General features: G+C 38.4%; 1 protein-coding gene across 1 annotated transcript in view; it reads right to left on the reverse strand.

Moving 5' to 3' along the window:
- The window catches only part of Rab5a (RAB5A, member RAS oncogene family), a 41,179-nt gene that overhangs the window by 2,091 nt on the left and 17,000 nt on the right, over positions 1-22,088 (reverse strand). Inside the window, exons 3-5 of the mRNA XM_010612819.1 lie at positions 6,730-6,881; positions 6,336-6,458; positions 3,565-3,658 (exon numbers count right to left, since the gene is read on the reverse strand). Of these exons, the coding sequence (XP_010611121.1) occupies positions 3,565-3,658; positions 6,336-6,458; positions 6,730-6,881 (369 nt within the window). The remainder of the gene's footprint in view (positions 1-3,564; positions 3,659-6,335; positions 6,459-6,729; positions 6,882-22,088) is intronic.

Here is a 22,088-nt window from a genome sequence, read left to right on the forward strand (position 1 = left end):
TTTTTGTTTTTGGAGACAGGATCTCACTCTATAATTTAGGCTGGCCTTGAACTCACTGTAGCCCAAGCTTGCACTGATCTCATGGCAATCCTCTTGTCTCAGCCTCCTAATTGCTGGCATTACAGGCATGTGCCATCAAACCCAGCCCAAAATACTTAGAACAAGTAAGATCATAAACAAATAACATCCTAACCACCACCCCAATAAAGCATATCCTCTACTGTGCAACTTAAATTATGAAACAGAATTATGAAATACCACATCTCTTTTTTTCTTTGCTGGCTTCCACAACTTTTTCTCTTCGAGCACCTACATTTTTCTCCTGTGGACCAGTTGCACCAGGAGCTGTGCCTGATACAAATGGAAGTGATCCAAAAGAGTCTATTTCCAAAACTAGTTCCAAATATTATTTGAGATGAGCACAGATTATCAAATGTTAAACGCCCTATCAACCATCATTTATAGCTTTAGTTTTGTCAAATGATATACAGCTAATGGCTGCTCTCTGGAGTATGCTTCCTACTAAGAATTTTACCTGCTAGATATAGTTCACTTAAATTCCTAAAAATTCTTGAGATATGGGCTCACTTTTTGTGGGAAAGGGGTAATAACATTAAATATGTCTAAGGGTGGCTGGACACTGGTTTGTCATCATCTTAGGGATACAACGTCATGTAAGACTCTAACTTTACCATACAGCCCTGACCCAGGTTACTCAGAGGTTGAGTATGCTCTATTTCAAAATCTGAATGTTAGCTGCCATGGTGGCACATGTTTGCAATCCCAACACTCTGGGAGGCTGAAAGACAGAAGGACTCCATATTTGAGGCCAGCCTATGCAAACTGGCAACTTAGTGAGACCATACCTCAAAATAAAAAATAAAGGACTAAGTACATAGCTCAATGTAAAGGCCCTATGTACAAGCCCTTGTACTGCAACCAAAACAACACCGAATGCTTAGTTGCATTTTGGATCTTTTACTCTGTATTGGTCCTCCACATTCCATACCAGTATTTATCATCTTGTTATAATCCTAGAGGGTAGACTGGGCAATAGGTCTGAAAGTCAGGAGGGGGCACTAAAGTTTGGGAAAAAGGTCTTCACTGGACCACTTTTCATAGGAATGGCTCTAAAAATGATAGCATGAATGGTGACCTAATGATACATTTTTAGTCAAATATATTTAAAGTAATGCCCTATAGTTGGAAAACACAGACACCAGAGAAACAGAAGATAGCATAAGCTGTATAATACTGAGTCAGGTTTTCTGATAAACATTTCTCCTGTCAGCATAGTTTTCTAAAGGACTTTGTGTGATTACATCTAACTGAAATTAGGAGGCTGAAAGAAATAAATTTTGTAGTGTCTGAATAGATTGAAACTGCTGAGCACACTACTGTGGTACTTAAGGTATTAATCTTTTTTTTTGGTGTTTTGAGACAGGGTCTCACTATGTAGTCGAGACTGACCTGGAACTCACTATGTAGCCCAGGCTGGTGTTGAACTCACAGTGATCCTCCTTCCTCAGGTTCCCTGAGTGCGCCACCACACCCAGCTCAAGGTATTAATCTTATGAGGACCAAAATCCCATTTCTTTCCTTCCTTTTTTTTTTTTTTTTTTTGGTACGGGGGATTGAACTTGGGCCCTTGCGCTTATGAGGCAGGCCAGAGGAACCACTGAGCTAAATCCCTAGGCCCCAAGTCCCATTTCTACTTGGGAATTCTTTCAAAAAGGAAAATATTCCAATTGCGGGGGGGGGGGCGGCTAAGTCTATTATGCAGGCTAATTTCTAATGAAAAATGACCTTATCAGCACACCTGAATAAAAGGTACAAATTAAAGACAGTTTGGTGAAAGACTTTTTAGCTTTTCTTAAATGGTTCTAGGCATCCCACACTGGATCTCATACAGGTTGGCAAAACATTTTACCACGGAGTTAGTGCAATCTTAATACCCTAAGAGTTTTAAAGTTTAGGCTGACTTGAGGGACCTACTATCTCCTTGGTTCCTGTTATTTTAGATGTGATTCTGGGTGCAATCCATCCCATTTGTAAAACAAGCATACTATGGGGCCGGGAATTTAGCTCAGTGGCATTGTACCTGCCTTGCAAGCGAAATGTCTTGAATTCGATCCCAGGGAGCGGGGTGGAACACATAAGCATACTGTGACACAATCTTTCACAACTTCCAGGGAATTTCCCTGCCATGTGATTTTCAGAAAAACACTTCACACAACAGACAGGCGAGGTTTTTTGTTTTGCTTGCATTTCAAATAGGCCACCATTAAACTTGGCCACCTAGAAAAAAGCATTAAAGTACTTGGCAGTTCTTAGCTGGTTGACTAGCTGGCTGGCTTTCTTTCTCTCCCCTCCTTTTTTTTGAGACAGGGTCTTGACACATAGCCCAAATCGTGCCTTGTTTTGAATCCTCCTACTTTAACCTCAGTGCAGGGATTAGACTGTGCACCACCATGCCTGCTCTTACTGGGTTTTCTTTAGCCTCTGATTCAGTTATTAATTGGTTAATCTGTCTAAATTTCCTGGGTGTGGTGGTGTATGCCAGTAACCCCAGCACCAGGGAGGCTGAAACAGGAGGACTGCCTCAAGTTGGAGGCCATCCTGAACTACATAATGAGACGATATTTCAAAAAAAAACCCAGAAAGATAATTAGTCAAGAGTCGTAGTGCATGTCTGTAATTCTAGCATTCAGGAGTCCGAGGCAGCAGGAATAACAGGTTGGAGGTCAGCCTGGTCTACATAATGAGACCTTTTGTCAAAACAACCAATCAATTAAACAACAGCAAAAATCAAAACCTAAGAAGGGCTGGGTGTGTAGGTCAGTGCAAAGGCCCTGGGTTCATCCCCCAAGATACCTCCCCCCACAATCTAATGCCAAGGTAATCTATAGTAAAAAACAAAATAAATCTTTAGTGCTGAGGATGTGCCTAAGTGGCAAAGCACCTGCCTAGCATGCTTGAGACCCTGGGTTATGTCCCTAATACAGCACTCAAAAAATTGAAATTGTGAAGAAAAAGAAAAATTTGTGCTAATTTGGCTGTTGCCCTTCAAACTACAAATGTTATGGCTGTAGTGTGCTAAGTGCTTAGTTAAAATGTAAAAGGCAATTTGTTTCCCAGAGTACCAAAACAAAAAACAGAAAACAAAAACAAAACAAAACAAAACAAGAAAGAAAAGAAGTTTGAACCATTCACCCAGCATCTTGGAATGTATTCCCCACAGATCAAGAGGGATATTACTATATACAAAAGTAAACATTAGGAAGAAACCATATATTTACTCAAACGTTTTAGTGAAATCTTTGGAAAATATATTTGCTTAACCATCAGATCAAAGCCCAAGCATGATTCAGATGGAAGGAACTTGCCTAAACTGAGTTATTACACAATTAATAGGTAATAATCGTTCATAATTTAGCAACATTAACAAAATAGGGTTTGGTAGAATGGACCTAGAAAAGAAGTAAATTGTTTTAAAAATCAAGAAATTAAAAAGACAGTCAAACCCAAATATGCTCCATCCTTCATTTGCATTACTAATCTTACCTATTGCCATGAATATTTCATTTACATTCATTGATGTTTTAGCTGATGTTTCCATGAATAATAAACTGTTGTCATCTGCATAGGACTGTGCTTCCTGTTCAAAGAGAAAAAAATGAGACATCCCTTGGACATATAGTAGATCTGCCTTGTTACAGGAAAAAAGGCTTCCTTATCACCTACCACTTCTAACTTGATTACCTAAACCCAACAATTGTGTGGTAAACTATTAACATTAAGTAAAAGTACTAGGTTGGTACTTTTACCATGGAATATTTTCTCTATTTTCTAACCTCATTTGGTTCTTCTGGTCTAACATTAAATATACTTTGGAGGCTGGGGATTTAGTTCAGAGGTGCCATGCCTGCCAAGCAAGCCCAAGGTCCTGAGTTCGATTGCCAGTACCAAGAATAAAAAATATATATATATATATATATACTTTGACGGGCTAAAGGTTTAGCTCAGTGGTTCTGCTGCCACCTGCCTTGCAAGCAAAAGAACCCAAGTTGACCCCTGGTACAAAAAACAAAAAAAACAAAACACACGCGCGTGCGCGCGCACACACACACAACACACACTTTGGAATGAATTTGAGGGGGAGGATTATCCTGTTCTAAATTTTGAATTATGAATCATTCCTCTGAAAATTACATCACTACACTACCTTTCTGTCACACTTCTATAGTTTACACATATTATCACTTTTGATTTTCACAGCTGTTCTGAGAAGCAACCTATCATCTGTCCAATTTGACAAAGAAACAACTTTGAACTGAGGCTGCTTTGAATTGTTACATGACAGGGCCACTTTTGACTATAAGTGTTCTTTCTACCACTTCATAATAATGGGCAGGTAACTACGAAAGAATAGTACATGTTACTAAAACTCCTATTATCTGTAATGTGCTGGCTTAACATCTAACGATTCAAGAAATAGCTGCCTTTCTCTCAGTGCATGTGTTCCATCTATGGCCACTAAAGAAAAGAAAATTATCCCATCATGTTATTATATACATAATGACCACAACCAAAGCTAAAGAACAGGAGACAGAGGCAGTATTAAATAATTAAGAGAATATTAATTCACTGTCCCTCTCTATGTGCACTTTTGCATGTGTACTACGAACTGAACCTAGGAACTCATGCTAGTCAAGAGCTCTACCACTGAACAACACCTACAGCCCTTTTCTCCCTACATTTTTTCAACCTTTTTTTTGTACTGGGGATTGAACTCAGGACCTTGTGCTTGCAGGCAGGTGCTGTGCCACTGAGCTAAATCCCTGACCCTACATTTTTCCCTCCTAAGAGACAGGGTTCTTCTCACTATGAAGCCCACGCTGGCCTCAAACTCATAATCCACCTGCCTCAGCCCCTTAAGTGCCAGATTATAGGTGTGTGCCATAATTCCTGGTTCATTTTTGCATTATTGTTGTTGTTGTTTTGAGGCAGGGTCTTGATATGTAGTTCAGACTGACTTTGAACTCACTATATAACTAAAGCTGGCCTTGAACTGCAGTGATCCTTTTGCCTCAGCATTTGGAGTGCTGGATTATAGGCAGTGCACCACCACATCTGGCACCTGGTTCTTTTTTTTTTTTTTTTTGGTACCAGAGATTTAACTCAGGTCTTGTGATTGAGGCAGGCGGGTGGAACCACTAAACTAAATTCTGGGGGCCCTTGGTTCATTATTTTAAATGACTGATTAGTGCTTGTATTTTGCAGCAGAGAATCTTCTCAATTAGTTATTGAGATAGCAGATAAAAGGTGGATTTCCTAAACCAGGCATAGTGGTGCATGCCTGTAATTCCAGCACTCAGAATGCTGAGGCAGGGTTGCCCAAGAGTTCCAAGAATACATAATGAGTTCAAGGCCAGCCTGAACTATGTTCCCCTGTCCAAAAAATAAAACAAAACAAAACAAAAATAAAAATGGGGAGGGGGATTTCTAAACCTTTTTGATACTGAGGCTCAAACTCAGGACACGTGCTTTCAAGGCAGGTGTGGTACTGCTGAGCTAAATTCCTGGCCCTAAGCCTTTATTTTTGAACAGCCTCCCACCCCCACCCTGCACTGTTTTAAGGCAGGGCCAGTAGTTCAGCCTGACCTCAATCTCACAGCAATCCTACTGTCTCAGCCTTGTAAATGCTGGGATTATAGGTGTGTACCGCCACACCTGGCTGAACAGCCTTTTTTTTTTTAAACAGCCTTTTTTTGGATAAGCATGAGTATATATATTTGTGTAAATATAGGTACGTATGTGTGCTGACATACAGTTTATTGGGAGATGAGCAGAAATGGGACAGGAAGACATAAGTGGATTTAAGGATGAAGGTTGAGGCACTTTTTGCCTTATGTATTTCTACTTTGTTTGCACATAATTCTTTTGTAGTTGTTCAGGTCAAGCAAATCAGTGAATAATTTACAATAACGTAAGAGTATTGTTTAGGCTGGGGATTTAGCTTAGTGGTTCCACCATCTGCCTTGCAAAGTCCTGAGTTTGATCCCAGGTACAAAAAAAAAAAAAAAAAAAAGAGTATTGTTTAAAGGTTCACTGGGAGAAATCTTTTTTCTTCTGCGTTATCAGGGATCAAACCCGGAATGTTATGTAATACACTAGGCAAATGCTTTACCACTGAGCTATACCCCCAGACCTTCAGGAGAAATCTACATGTGTTTGTTTTGTGTATATGTGTATTAAAACCTGCATTTTTTATTATTTGGATGGCTTTTATTTACAAAAAGAAAAGTGGCTTCAAGTAAAAAAATTCAACGTACCTGGAAATCTACAGTTCTTTTATTTGCTAGATCAGCCTTGTTTCCTGATAAAGCTATTACAATGTTAGGACTTGCTTGCTTCTGAAGTTCCTTAACCCAGTTTTTTGCTCTTGCAAAAGATTCCTGTTAAACAAAGGAACAGAACAACTGGCATAAGCTCAAAAATGGTCAGGAAGCATCTTTATGAGATGAGGCTTTAAAAGACTTCTAAGGTGACCGTAGAAGGAAATAGTAATTGTACAAACTTTCATCTAATATTTTTACTCACAAAAGCTTCAGCAGAAAGGTTATAACTGGCTATAAAAATTTTTACAAAATATTTTTCTAGCAAAAATTCTGAATAACAAAAATGTTACGTCAAACTAGTTTCAATGTACAAGGCATTTATACTCACCTCATTTGTGATATCATATACAACTATGGCTGCTTGTGCTCCTCTGTAGTACATTGGTGCTAGGCTATGGTAGCGTTCTTGACCAGCTGTATCCCATATTTCAAACTTTACTGTTGTGTCATCAAGACACACAGTCTGGGTTAGAAAAGCAGCTGAAAAAAGGAAGTATCAGTAAGTGCATCATTTTCTCCCAAATGTTTTCATAATATAGAAAACACCCAGGAAACTATCGATAGACAGTGTATACATAATTAACATGGACTTTGGGTATTCGTAAAATCCAGGTTTCCAAGCTAGATCTAGATGATTTAAAATATATGGGACAAAGTACACAGATTATATAACTAATGTCCTTTAATAGAAAGAACTTAAATACCTATAGATTTTTGTAGGGGATTCTGGAACTAATCCCCCAGATACCTAAGGAGGAATGTATATCTCTGACATCTACCTTGCTAACACTATCCCATTCCATTCTATTTTTTACTGCTATATTCGCGTTCATTACTACCAAATCAATATTTCTTGTTGTATTAACTTTAAAACATTGTTAACACTTTAATTTTACTAATTATTACTTTAATATAGGTTGACTTTGTTAAACAGATTTAATATCCACTCCTTTAATGTGCCCTAAGAATTTTTTGGATTTGTACTTTTTCAGCTGTACTTTCCTGATTATTTCAACACTAAGAAAGTACCATTTATAAAATGACACTTGTTAAAATTCAGATGGATACAGAGTACTTGGGGATGCAGTTTAGTACCATGCAAGAAGCCCAGTTAATCACAGCCAATACCCTCCTCAAATGATTGTAGCCAATTTTAGCAGCTTGCTGGCTGATGGCCACCACACCTTGTAACTCCATCCTTCATTACTGTTGGTACTTAAAGACTCCTACTGCTACCCTCATATTGTAAACTGTCACGTTCCTCCTCCCTATTAGTTTCAGATCAAGTTTTGATATTCAAATCATTTTCCCAAATTGGTATAGATGCAAATTACAAAATTTTCTAAAACTATCATATTCTCCAAAAGAATGATATACATGTGTCTACACTGTATGTGTATCTAGTTATTGGAATTTTTCATGAACCCTCATAGTAGGAAATGTGATAAATAAGTCTACTTAAGTAGATGTCTTTAATATTCGACATAACATCTATTTTTCATGCTATTTCTAGTAAATCAACTGTTTTTTTTTTTTTACAGTATTAGCAACTATAATTTGCAAACAGTTTGGAAATGTCTTTGACTTATTAGTTCTGTGAATTCATACAAGTACACAGTCATATCTTAAATATATTCCACTTCACTTCAATTTCTGAGTGTAGTGGTAAACACCTGCAATCCCAGCTACTTGGGAGGCTGAGGGAAGAGGATGGCTAAATTTCAGCCTAGTCTGGGAAAACTTGGCAAGATCTTGTCTTGAGCCAGGAGTGGTGGTGCACACCACCCCGGAGGCTGAGACAGAAGGATCGCCCAGAGTTTGACCAGCCTGCGCTACACAGTGAGTTCAAGGCCAATCAAGGATGGGGATGCAGCTGAGTAGTAGAGCACTTTCTAAGCATGCCCTGAGACTCCGGATGCACACTCTAGTACCACAAAAAAAACAGTAACAAAGCCAAAATTAAACAAAAGCTTCTTTTACCAAATCAAAGCAGCAGAAGTATGTTTTTGATCTTGTATTTTTTAAAAAAACAATTACTTACATTTTCCCCCCGTTGTTTATTGGGACATTTAAAGCAAATAACACAGTTACATTTATCATTGGGGATCTTGTACTTTTACATGATATGCCTTGGTTCTTATTTTTTCAAATCTTGTATTTGTTAAAGGACAAAAGTGTTATGAAAAATTCTCTTGTATAAGTGAAAATATTTTAAAAAATAACTACAATTAAGTCCTTGAGACAGCTGCTCCTTATTCAATAAAAAAGGAATCCATTACAAAATATCAACTTTTCAAATGTAATTTGATGCAAACTTGCAGAAGATTTAGAAGTTGTATTAATATTGTTTTTTCTTTAGACACACTATGATCTTAAAGTGCACTAGTAGTAAAAATATTCATTTATATGCCTATAAATCAACTGTTATACTGCCTTTAGAAAATAAAGTCCAATTCTCAAACCAGTTAAAGCCATTATAAAAGACTACTAATCTTTTTTATGTGTATGTATAGAATGCCAAATAAAATACAGGCAAGGAAATATCAACAAATATATTAAAGGAATTTAATTCTCTCAGAAATGTAAAGCTATTACACAAATAGACTAAAAGTCTTTTTTTTTTTTTTTTTTGGTACCAGGGATCGAACTCAGGCCCTTGCACTTGCAAAGCAGGCAGCTGAACCACTGAGCCAAATCCCCAGCCCTAAAAGTCATTTTTATTGAAATAAATTACAAAAGCTCATTTGAGTCAACATCCAGTCCTAATTCTCTCTCAATTCTGGAACAAGAAAAATCTAATTTGATATTTTTTCCACATATTCTTATAATAATAGTAATACATTATTGGGAAGAGACAGTTGAAAGAAGCAAGACTCCCATGAAAATTCAAAGGCATCAGCTAAAAAACAGACTTTAATTTGGGTGAAAGAGACTAAAGTCAACATCTTTGTAATATAGAGACAATAAACAGGTGAAAACATGTCGAAAGGGAAAAGGATCCCAATTAGAACATATACACAACTGTTCCTCAATTCCACTCACCCTAGTTTGCATTTAATACAAAATGCTCCTAGCATTCCTTGTGCAATAACATGCTTCACATTGGGGGGCGCGCGGTGGTACCAGGATAGAACTCAGGACCTTGAGCTTGTGAGGCAAGTGATAGAACCACTGAGCTAAATCCCTGGCCCGCTTCACTTTTTTTTTTTTGGTACCTGGGATCGAACTCAGGTAGGTCCTTGTGCTTGTGAGGCAGGCGGCAGAACCACTGAGCTAAACCCCTGGCCCTCACATTTTTTATAAACAATGTTTTACACTTTTTTTTTTTTTTTTTTGCAACTGGGGAGCTTCCTGAGAAATTACTATTAGCTCTTCTCTATATTCAGTGTCTAATATAAATCCTACCTTGTTCACAGAGATGTAAGAAATGTTTGCTATAAGAATAGTTTTAAAAGATGTATGGGTTGGGTGTGTTGAAGCATGCCTGTAATCCCAGCATTTGGGAAGCCGAGGCTACAGGATTGCTGTGAGTTCAAAACCTGCCAGAACTATACAGCGAGACCCTCTGCGCCCCCCCAAAAAAGTGTGTCACCATTTAAGGGCTACTTAAGTAATGTCTGAGTAGAGTTCCCTGGAACTCTAAATTATTATACAGATGGAGCATCCCTAATCTGAAAACCTGGTTAGGTATTATAGCACACACCTATAATCCCAGCTAAGGAGGATCACAAATACAAGGCCAGCCTGGGTAACACAATGAGACCCTAACTCCAAAGAGGGGGAGGGATGCATTCTAAAATTCAAGAATTTAGGGGCACCAACATAATACTACAGTAGAAAATTCTATATCATAAAACTGTTTGATATACACAATTATTAACAATATTCTAGGACCAGGAGTTTAACTCAGTGGTTCCCAGGTAGGGGGTTGGTGGGGGGGATAATCTGTAAAATGGTCCCAACTATTTTTGGATAAAGGATAACCAACCTTAAACTACTAATGTAATCCCAGCCAGAAACACCAATTAAGCAGCTCTGATTTGATAACTGTGTTCATGCATGATTTAAAAAGTTTAATTCTGAGAAAAAGACCATCAGCAGAGGTCCAAGAGTAAGTACTACAATATGTCAACATTAATGAAAGGTGTTGCTGTGCCAAAAGGACAGAAATATTACCAGACTAGAACAGTCCAAAATAAACAATAGGTACAGTATATCCCAAGATTTCAGTGACTCCTCAATGTTGTCAACTACTAAGGGTCTAACACCTATCTCTAAAATTCAGTGCAGTATAACTGACATTAAGTGAAATGTTTCAATTTCCAGTATGCTTCTAAATGCACATTACTAATCATTTTTATTTATAAATTCTGCCACTCAAAATATAAACTACCACATCAATACTTTAGCAACATTAATCAACCAAAAACTTACCTGAATCTGCAAAACCACTTTAATTTATCCAAAACGTCTATTTTCTGGCTAAGAACCATCACTTTCTTAGACCTCTTCAGTTTCTCTTCACTTCCATCACCAGCACTAGCAGTTGGTTTTCTTTTCAGGCTCATTATTTCACAAAGAAACAGCTTTTATCACTTCGAGAGTTACTGTGTACGCGACGACAAGCAGAGAAAAACAAAGCTGCGTTGAGATGCAGGTGCTGGCCTAACACACTCCCTCTTTGAGCTACACGATGAGCTCTTACTAGTAAGCCTGGTGGCAATCATGAAACTTTTCATTCTGAGCAAAACTCCACATTTCTGTACCAGAGACACACTTTGGGGGTCAGCTGAGAATAGGTGAAACTATAAATGTCAGATCTGTAAATACCAAAGGTCTTAAAAAAATAATACACAAGGAAGGTACACTGGACAAGGAAAAAAAATATCCTGATAGCATTAAATCAAAGATTAAAAAAAAATTAACCTCTCTCCCCAACAACTAAAATGATCCTACATGAACCAAACAGAAGAGGGGGCGGGACTAAAACTCTGAGGAGCTAATAATATCCCTCACAGGGGTAGGGATGTAACTCAGCAGAGCAGCACCTGCCTGGCAAGTGTGAGGAGTTCCATTCCTGAAACAAAAACAAAAAACAAAACAAAAAAGACCCCTTAATAATAATATCCCTCACCCTCAGATTATTACCATTTTTTCCAATTCTTCTTACTGATTGGACCTAGGGCCTCACTCATTCTAAGCAAACACTCTATCACTGATCCACATCAGTAGCCCTTTAAGTTATTTGTGTTAAATTTGACATTCATTGTTTTATTACAATTAACCAAAAACCCTACATTATACCACTGAATTTGATAACACAAAGATTTGAGATTACAAAATGTCATATATCCAAAAGAGAAGGGAGAAAAATTTCTATAGTGGATGCTAAAGGATGGAGATACATTTATTTATTTATTTATTTTGAGACAGGGTCTTGCTTTGTTCATGCTGGTCTTGAATTCACTATGTAGCCCAGACTGGCCTCATACCTGTGATGATCCTCCTGACTCAGCCTGCAATAACAGGGATGTTCCATCATACCCCACTTCTGGATTAATTTTTGTTACCATGTTACCATGTTGATATAAATCTTAAGAAAAACTGTAAATGATTTAAAGATAAATACATAAAGATGATTCACAAAAGCAACAGACAAGCAGTCAAAGTTACTAATAATGAATAAAATCACCCATATAACAAAGACACTTATCTCCTGAATTAGCAAAATGAAACAAATATAAAAAAAGGATGTGGCCAAGATTAAGGGTCTGCTGTTGATATATAACTCTTGGAAATAAATCTGACAATATGTAGAAAAAAAATAAAATACTGGTATGTTAATCTAATAATTTCATTGAGTCTCTAAAAGATAGTAGGAAAGTAGCAAGAACAAAATTTTATGTTCAAAGAATATAAAAATACTTAACCTGTTATATGGAAAACACTAGTGACTTGGTAAATACTAAGTAACAATTAAAACTGGCTATAAGGCTGGGGATGTAGCTCAGTGGCATTGTGCCTGCCTGGCAAGTGCAAGGTCCTGAGTTGGAGCCCTGGTACAGGGAAAAGAAAAAAAGGTCAGGGATGTAGCTCAGTGGTGCCACCGCCTGCCTCTCAAGTGCAAGGTCCTGAGTTGGATCCCTGGTACCAAAAACAAACAAAACAAAACAAAACAAACTAGTTATAACCTTTTAAACTGAGAAAAGATAATGCAAACACTAAACATTATATAACACACACACACACACACACACACACACACACACTAGTTGATATAATAGTGTATGTATGTGAAAACATGAACAGAAAAACACAGAAGAGATAAAAAACAGTAACAGTGCCCCTAAAGTAATGACCAACTGTTCTTCTGTAGAACTTGTAAAAACATTTGGAACTCTGTTAAAAAACTGAAAGGAAAGCTGGGTGTGGAGGAATATGCCTGTAATCCCTGCTACTCAGGAGGCTAAAGCAAGAGGATTGAGAATTCAAGGCCAGCACGGGCAATTTAGCAAGAGCTTGTCTCAAAATGAAAAATAAAAAGGTCTGAGGATATAGCTCAGTGGCAGAGTGGCTCTGGGTTAACCCTCCAGAGTCAGTGGAAGTAGAGACTGCTTTTCTGGGGAAATGGAATACCACTAGCAGAAATCCAGCATGATAAAGAGTTTCTCAGACATATGCACTGACTTCAGATGATAAAATTATGAAGATATGGACAGGATAGGGCAGAGCAGAAAATAAGCAAAATAAAAAGTGATGCGGATTTTAGTTCCAAGAAAAATGTAATGCACATAGAAAGCATCCAGGGAATGACAAAAGAAAGGATATAGCCACAGAAGAGTTACATTTCAATTAATGTGAGAAAGAAGAGGAGGGAGACAAAAACAGTGCAGCGAAAATACAGTAAGGCATACATACCTATGCGACTACACTCAAATAAAATACTTCAAAAGCCTAGTAATAAGGTAAAACATTACATTATAATATTATATATGTTAGCAATCTTCTGAAAAAGTAAATCCACCTTAAAAGGTCACCTCTAAATACCACTAGGCACAGTGTATTCTTTTTTAAATATGTGTTTTGAGACAGGGTCTCACTATGTAGTCCCAGATTGCCTCAAATGGCAATTCTTCCTGCCTTAGCCTTCCAAGTGCTGGAATTACAGGAACACAATTTATTTTTAAAAAAGAAATGATAAGAGACAGCACTACAATATATAAACAACTACAACTAAGCAACAAAAGAACTTAATTAGAAAATAGCTGGGCATGGTGGTGCTCCCCTATAATATCAGTATTGTGGGAGGCTAAGGAGGAAAGGTCACAAATTCAAGCCCTGCCTAGGCAATTTTACAAGGGCCTGCCTCAAAATAAAAATAAATTAAAAGGTGTAGGTAAACAGTTCATGAGAAGACCTAGCTCCAACTTGTGGTGCTAAAACAAAACAAAACAAAACAAACAAAAACAGTCTTAGCAGGGCTTGGGGCACAGTCCTGTAATGTAATCCCAGCACTCAGGAGGCTGAGGCAGGAGGATTGCTGTGAGTTCCAGACCAGCCTGGGCTACATAGTGAGTTCCAGGTCAGTCTCAACTACATAGTGAGACCCTGTCTCAAAAAACAAACAAACAATAAAAAGTCTTAGAAGTTTAACACATTCAGATAGTGCTCTAACCCTGATCATACTATAATGAACATCAACCAGTGTTTGAGCAGGTGTGGTGGTGTACACCCTGCAATCTCAGCTCTTGGGATGAGGAGGCAGGAGGATCACTTGCCCTGAGTTTGAGGCCAGCCTGGGCTACATAGTGAGTTCAGAGCCAACCCAAACAACAAAGAGAGACCCTATCTCAAAACCAACCAACCAAGCAACCTGTATTTGAAACTTCAGGGCTAAAAGCCTATCATTATCTTAACAAGGGACACAATGTTCACAGGACTGGAATTTTGGGGGGCGGGTTGGAGACAGGGTCTTGTTATGTAGTTCAGGCTGGTCTCAAATTCATGGCAATTCTCCTGCCTCAGCCTGCCTCTCCAGTACTGGGATTACAGGTGTCCCCACCATTCCCCCGATATAAGTGGGATTTCATAGGAATATAAATCCATCCTAAATTTATGTATCATGTTATTCTCAAAAACTGAATTGTGAAGCAGAATAAAAGTACACATTAGGAAAGGAAAGGTAAAGAAATAAAAGGGAACATGTTGTTACAACTAATTAACTAGACAGGGTGCAGGCTTGTAGTCTCAGCTACTTAGGAAGCGGAGGTGGGAAGATCACCTGACCTCAGGTGTCCAAGAGCAGCCAACATAGTGAGACCTGTCTCAAAAACATATCAATTCACAAGCAACACAGTTAATGAAATTCATTTAGCTTAAAAAACAAACAAACAAAAAAACACACACATATATATAGAGTGTCAGAGGATCTAGCTCAGTATCAGCTGAGGTCCCACAAACAGCCTGCACCAACCGTTAGGTTTGTTAGTTAAGGTGATCCAGCCCCGGTACTGACTGTACAAGAACCACCTACTAAACCCACCCAGAACCATGAGAGATGATAAAATGATTTTAAGTCTCTCAGCTTTGTGGTCATTTGTTTCTCAGGAGTAGATAACTACAACTGTCGTAAAAATAAGCAAAATATATCATGTACAGGTACAAATTCTCTATAATGAATTATCATTATGTGTATCTAAGATGTACTAATGTTTTGCTTTAAAAAAAGTAAAATAAAAACAAAAAATACTATAGCACAACTGATACACTTCAATTTTTGTTTTTTCTGGTAGCAGTTATTGAACTTGTGCTTGCCAGGCAGGTGTAGCACCACTGAACTATATCCCTGGCCCTTAATATACCTCAAATTTTGTAAAAAGGACAGAACAATCTAAAAGGTCAGAAATTTTGAAGAATATACAACAAATAACATTGTCTCCGGGAAAAAGAACTAAGTGAGCTAGCAGATGGGGGACTTCACTATAAATCTTTTAAAATCTTAAGTTTTTTGCTTATTTGGCAGCACATATATTTAACCTTTAAAATTCTGACACATGAACAAAGTGATGAAATAATTAAAATACTAAATGTGATGCATATAAATGGCATATAACTGGTATTAATTTAGGAATAAGGAATCTAGGACAATTTGGATTAAAAAGGGCAGAGTAGAGACTAGCAGCAAAATACTATACAGCTTTTCCAGGATCTGGAATCAAAGCATCTAGAAAACAACTTGGCAGAACTCTAGGAAATCAAGAGGGAGCTAAGAGGAAAACCAGAAATTAGAGAGAACCTGGAGAAATAGACAATGCAGAGAAAAGAACGAAGCGTTCTGGAAAGCTCATCACTGTTCCTGGGGAGGGGGACCTGTCATGTGACAGGCAGCAGCTCCAGGGAGAAAAGCAGACTGGGCCAGGAGCACTAGCCAAGAAAAACCCATGGCTGTCATAAACTGCAAAAACAGGATGGAGTTTTGCTCTGAAAATGACTCTTTACCCATAGCAGGCTACAGCTGGAAAAGAAATCCACTGCAGTGCCTGCCATATTTGAGAGGGTTTAATCAGAGCCATTTTGCAAAGAGATTAACGTTTAGAACAACCACAGAAGCAACCATACTTTAGGGTTTCCAGTGCCACCCACAGTAACTGGGTGGGAGATGGCCACAATAAACAGTAGCAGAGAGCAAGCTAGACAATAGACAGGAAGGACACAGGGCCCCACCCACCATGGTGAGAAACCAGGAGGGTCACGTGTGGCTTTCAGAGGAGGCTGGGTCTGAAAGAGCTGGCATTAAGTCCAGGGGTCAGTTTGAATCCCTGCCCTACAGCCTACATCAAGCACAAACTCACAGGTCTGTTTGCTCTGTCAACCTACCAACATGAGCAAGAAGATGCCTGGGCTTACATGGCTGCCCAGCCTGTGGTGTACACAGACAAGAGGCCTCTAGAGGAGGGAGGGCGCCTCACAAACCCAAAGACTAGACAGAAACACTGATTTGGATTACACAGAGGGGCACAAACCAGGAAGTGTGGGAGTGACTGCAGCCTCAGGGCAGACATCACTGACCAGTCACCCCCAGTGGGAAAGGCAGGACAGGATTCGGCATTCACACAGGAGGAACACGAGCATGGAAATAAAATCGGTCTCAGCACTGACTATCATTACCCCATACCTGGTGGATGCCAATACTGCAGACCCTGGAGAGAAACCACTCACCGAAAAACAAAGTTTTTGGATTCATTTGTCCCCACAGTTTTCTTTTTCCACGTTATTTTTCTTAATTTTCTTGTTTTTTGTGTTTCTTTCTTGCTACTTTTATCTACTTTTATTAATTTTCTTTTGCTCTGCATCACTCTGATGCTCCTGTTTTGGCTCATCTTTCAAACAGGATCTGCTATCTCACTTTTCTCTGCTCATCTTCCTTTTCTTTTGAGACAAGGTCTATGTAAGTTCAGGCTGGCCTCAAACTTGCGGCGATCCTCTTGCCTCAGCCTCCCAAGTGTTGGGATTACAAGTGTGTGCCACCATGCCCAGCTACCTCCCTTATTTATTTTTTTGGTACCAGGGTTGGAACTCAGGACCTTGCGCTTACAAGGCAAGCATGGTGCCACTGAGCTAAATCCCCATTCCTTCTTCCATATTTTTTAAGTTGAACTTCTCATTCTTCCATTCCCCACCACCTGCATCTTCACTAGTATAGCCACTAAGCCTTATTAATCTATAGATATTTAGTTAACTCTATCCATTATTGTTAATAGACATATAGCTGTTGCATTTATTAGATACTTATTATATTAGGTTTGTCTTTGTGTCCATACTATTTTGTTGTTGTTGTTTGTTTTTTTGAGACAGGTTCTTGCTTTTGCAGTTCAGGCTGGCCTGAACTCTTTATGTAGCCCAGCTAGCCTCAAACTCACAGTGATCCTCCTGCCTCTGCCTCCTGAGTGCTGGGATGTGTACCATCACACCCAGCCCTCATACTAATCCTGTAGATCTCTTTTCTATAGTTAAGGGTAGTACTGTGGCAGCTTTTATTGGTTCTTATAGTCTTATTAATAATCCAGATTATCTGACTCCATTATTGTTAATTTTGCTGCTGTTGCCAGGGTGACAAGGTTATCGATATTACTTCATTTATACTGTACACAGGTATCTGGTTTGTCTGTGTCAATGATATTATGGTTCATTTCTAGTGAAATGTATGCAATTAGAGTGCAACTTACCTTCCTGTATTAATAGAGGTGGCTGGATCTTAGAACAGAAGCAAAGGCTCATAGCCACGCCCAGAGTGCATCACTGAACAGCAGACATTAACTAAAAACATCTTCATACTACTAATGACCTTAATAATTTACCAGCAAACTTCAGCAGAAAGAAGGAAGGAAAGAAGGATGGATGGATAGATGGGTAAGACGACAAGGCAACAAAATCAAAAGCAAAATGCCTGTAGGGCTGGGGATTTACTTCAGTGGTTCCACAGCCTACCTGGAAAGCACAGGGTAGAGTTCAATCCCTGGCACCAAAAACAAAACAAAACAAAACAGAGAGAGCCTCTAAAAACTCCCAACTCACCCATAGCTCATCTGTGGGTTATCAACGGGGAAGAAAGCAAAAGCCAAATGGCTGAATTATGCAAAATAAGAGAGATAAAAGAGATGGTCCCTTTAGTAAAGAATTAGAATCCAGGAAAAGGTCCAAAAACAAACCCAGGACATTTATCTGTTCAAAGTAAGGGCAACGGAATAAACCAATGTGAGAGAGAGTCAGAAGTAGAAAGATAGGATTAATAGGTGACCATACACTCAGAAATAGCTTAAAAACAAGAACATGAAAACTCATCCATATTAATTGGAATTTTGAAAAATCAGAAGACTGCACAATAGCATAAAAAACTATTTACAAAAACAGAAAAATTTCCAAATATGGAAAAAGAACTCAACATACAGGTAAAGTAAGGAACACAGAACCCTAAATTGCCACTATTAGAAAAGAACTTCTTGCTGGACCTGGTGGCGCATGCCTGTAATCCCAGCACTCTGGGAGGCTGAGGCAGGAGAATTGCTGGGAGTTCGAGACCAGCCTGGGCTACACAGTGAGTTCCAGGTCAGTCTCAATTACATAGTGAGATCCTGTCTCAAAAAAGAACTTCTCAGGCCAGGCCAAGTACTTAGCTCAGTGGTACTGTGCCTGCCTTGCAAGTGCACAGTCCTGGGATCGAACCCTGGTACAAAAAGATTAAATAAATAAATAAATAAAATAAAAATCCCAGACCTCCAACATAAGAGCAGAATCTTAAAAGCTATTACAGAAAACAAAAGATTACTCATTAAGGTATGTCAATTAGAATTACAGCAGACTACAACAAAAACCTTAAAGGCGAGTATTTCCAAGCCCAAAAGAAAACAACTAGGGCCAGGGGATGTAGCTCTTGGCACCATGCTTGTGTGGTAGGTGCAAAGTCCTGAGTATGCTCCCCAGTAGCAAAACAAAAACAAGCAAACAAACAAAAAACAACTTCCAACCTACACTGATCTATTCTGCAAAACTCTTTCAAAATCTGCAATTAAGGTCTTTCCCTGGTAACCTTAAGAATAAAAATCAAAAGATGGAAAACAATATTCCTTGCAACAGGAGCCCAAAAACATGCAGGAGTAGCTATACTATTTTATTTAATTAATTTATTTATCTGGTACTGGGGATCAAACTCAGAACCTTGTGCTTATGAGGCAGGTGGCAGAAACACTGAGCTAAATCCCTGGCCACTATATGCTATTTTTAGACAAAGTAGATTTCAAGCTAAAACTGCTCAGGAGAGTCAAAGAAGGTCATTACATATTGGTCAAAGGAACAATTCAATAGAAAGCATTAACAATTATAAACATACATACACCAAATATAGGCACACTCAAGTTCTTTTTTTTTGTGGGTGGGTACTGGGGATCAAACTCGGGTCCTTGCACTTGCAAGGCAGGCAGCAGAACCACTGAGCTAAATCACTGGCTCAGCACACCCAAATTCTTAAAATAAATAAATAAATAAATAAAAACCACTGGCTGGGTGGAGGGGGTGAAGGGAGGGTAGGGGAATGGGGAAAAAAATAACCAAGATACGTCATGTAAAGGTATAAGATCCCAATAATGAGTGTAACTGTATTGTATACCTTAAATGTATCAATAAACTGAATAAGATAACAACAACAAACCACTACTGTATATAAAACATCAGAAACATCAACACAATTGTAGCAGGAGATGGATCTCAACATTTCACTGTGATAAACAGATCACATAGACAAAAACCAACAAACATCAAATTGAACTGAACTACACTTCTGAATAAATTTAACAGATATCTACAGAATGCTGCACCCAACAACAGAATATATATTTGTTTTTTGGAACTTTGTCCAAAATAGACAACATACTACCCCATAAAGTATGCTTATATAAATATAAAACAATCAAAATTATCCCATATGTATGTTGTCAGATCACACAGCAATGAAATAGAGATGAATGGCAAAAGAAACCACAAAAATTATGTAAAGAGATGGAAATTTACAAAACACTCTTGATTATATCAAGAAAGTTGTTCCCAGAATCAACACACCAGGACTTAATACGACATGATGAAAGCAGTCTTAAGAGGAAAGCTTTGAGCTGTGGATGCCCACATCAGAAAAACAGCAAGCCCAAATAAGTAACCTAAAGATACACCCCTTAAGGTCCTAGAAAAACAAAACCCATCCATATTCAAAGCTAGTACAAAAGGAAATTTAATGAAATTGAGACTACAAACAATACAAAGAATCATGATTCAAAGAGCTGGTTCTTCAAAAGAATAAACAAAACAGACAAACCCTTAGCCTTTCTTACCAAGGAAAGGTATAAAAGGACCTTATCTCAAACTGATAAAAATTATTTTGACAAACCCACTGCCAACATATATTAATTGGGGAAATCAGGAAGGATGTCCACTATCCCCATTCCTATTCAAGATAGTTCTCAAAACATTAGCCAGAGCAACCAGGCAAGAGAAACAAAAGAAATGTTACGTATAGTAAAAGTAAAATTATTATTTGCAGATGACATGATCCTCTACATAGAAGACCCAAAAACTCCACCAAAAGACACCTAAAATAACCAAATTCAGTGATGTAGCAAGATAGAGTATCAACAATCTTCCTATACACTAATAATGAACTCACCAAGAAAGAAATTAGGCCCAACATGGTGGCACATGCCTGTAATCCTCTGAGACAGGTGGATCACGGTGCATTTAGCTACATAGTGAGTTCAAGGCCAGCCTGAGCTACATAGTAAGACCCTGTCTAAAAAAAACCTTTTTTTTAAATTTAGAGACAAAAAACCTGATTTAAAAAAAAGAAATTAGGAAAATAATACTGTTCACAACATTATCAAGAAAAATTAAATAGTATACTTAGGAATTAACCTAACCATGGAAATGAAAGACTTCTACAATAAAATCTACAATAATCTGAAAAGGAGATTTGTCCAGTGACAGTATCATAGTCAATAAGGTTTATGCAAGGTGTGACTACTACTAACTAAAACAGGGGATAAGAGGACATCAGAAAATGGAAAGATACACTCTGTTCATGGATAGTCAGAACCTGTATTGTCAAAATGGCCATACTCCCAAAAGTGATATACAGATTTAATGCAATCCTAATAAAAATAATAGCATTCTTTACAGAACTAGAAACAACAATCCTAAAATTCATATGGAACCAGAAGAGACCCAGAATAGCAAAAGCAATCCCAAGCAACAGGAGCAAAACACAAGACATCAAAATCCCAGATTTCAAGTTGTATTACAAAGCTATAGTGATAAAAATAACATGGTACTGGCACAAAGACAGCCATGTGGATCAATGAAGCAGAACAGACAATGCAGAAAGAAGCCCAGGCACATTCAGCCATTTGATTTGCGGGGTTGGGGGGTGGGGTGGTTTGAGACAGGGTCACTACACAGTTGAGACTGACCTGGAACTCACTATGTAGCCCAGGTTGGTCAGGAACTCACAGTGATCCTTCTGCCTCAGCCTCCGAGTGTTGGGATTACAGGCATGCGCCACCATGCCCAGCAGCCATTTGATTTTTGACAGAGGCCAAAAATTATGCTGGAGGGAAGAGCCTCCTTTACAAATGGTGCTGGGAAAACTGGCCATTCACACAGAAAAGACTGTATCTCAAAATGTATCTCTCACCACATACTAAAATCAAACTGGATCAACTATTTAAATACAAAAACAATCTGCTGAAAGATAAAATGCTATTTATTTATTGAGATAGCATCTCCGCAGGCAGTTTAGGCTGGCCTCTAACAGTGATCCTTCTGTCTTGGACCCCAGAGTGTTGGGATTTCAGGTGTACTAGATAGATACAATTCTTGAAGACAAAGGCAAGGTCTTTCTGAACAAATGCCAATTACACAAGAAATAACATTAAGCAAGAATCAAGAAATGGGATCAAATAAAATTAATCAGACTTCACAAATCTAAAAGCCCAATCAAGCCGGGTGTGGTGACACAGCCTGTAATCCCAGCACTTGGGAGGCTGAGGCAGAAGGATTGCTGTGAGTTCGAGACCAGCCTGGGCTACACAGTGAGTTCCAGGTCAGACTTAACTACATAAACTGCATAGTGAGACCCTGTCTTTAAAA

The sequence above is a fragment of the Fukomys damarensis genome, unplaced genomic scaffold (assembly GCF_012274545.1).
Source record: "Fukomys damarensis isolate Sample0158 unplaced genomic scaffold, DMR_v1.0_HiC HiC_scaffold_28, whole genome shotgun sequence".
Classification (NCBI taxonomy): Eukaryota; Metazoa; Chordata; class Mammalia; order Rodentia; family Bathyergidae; genus Fukomys; species Fukomys damarensis.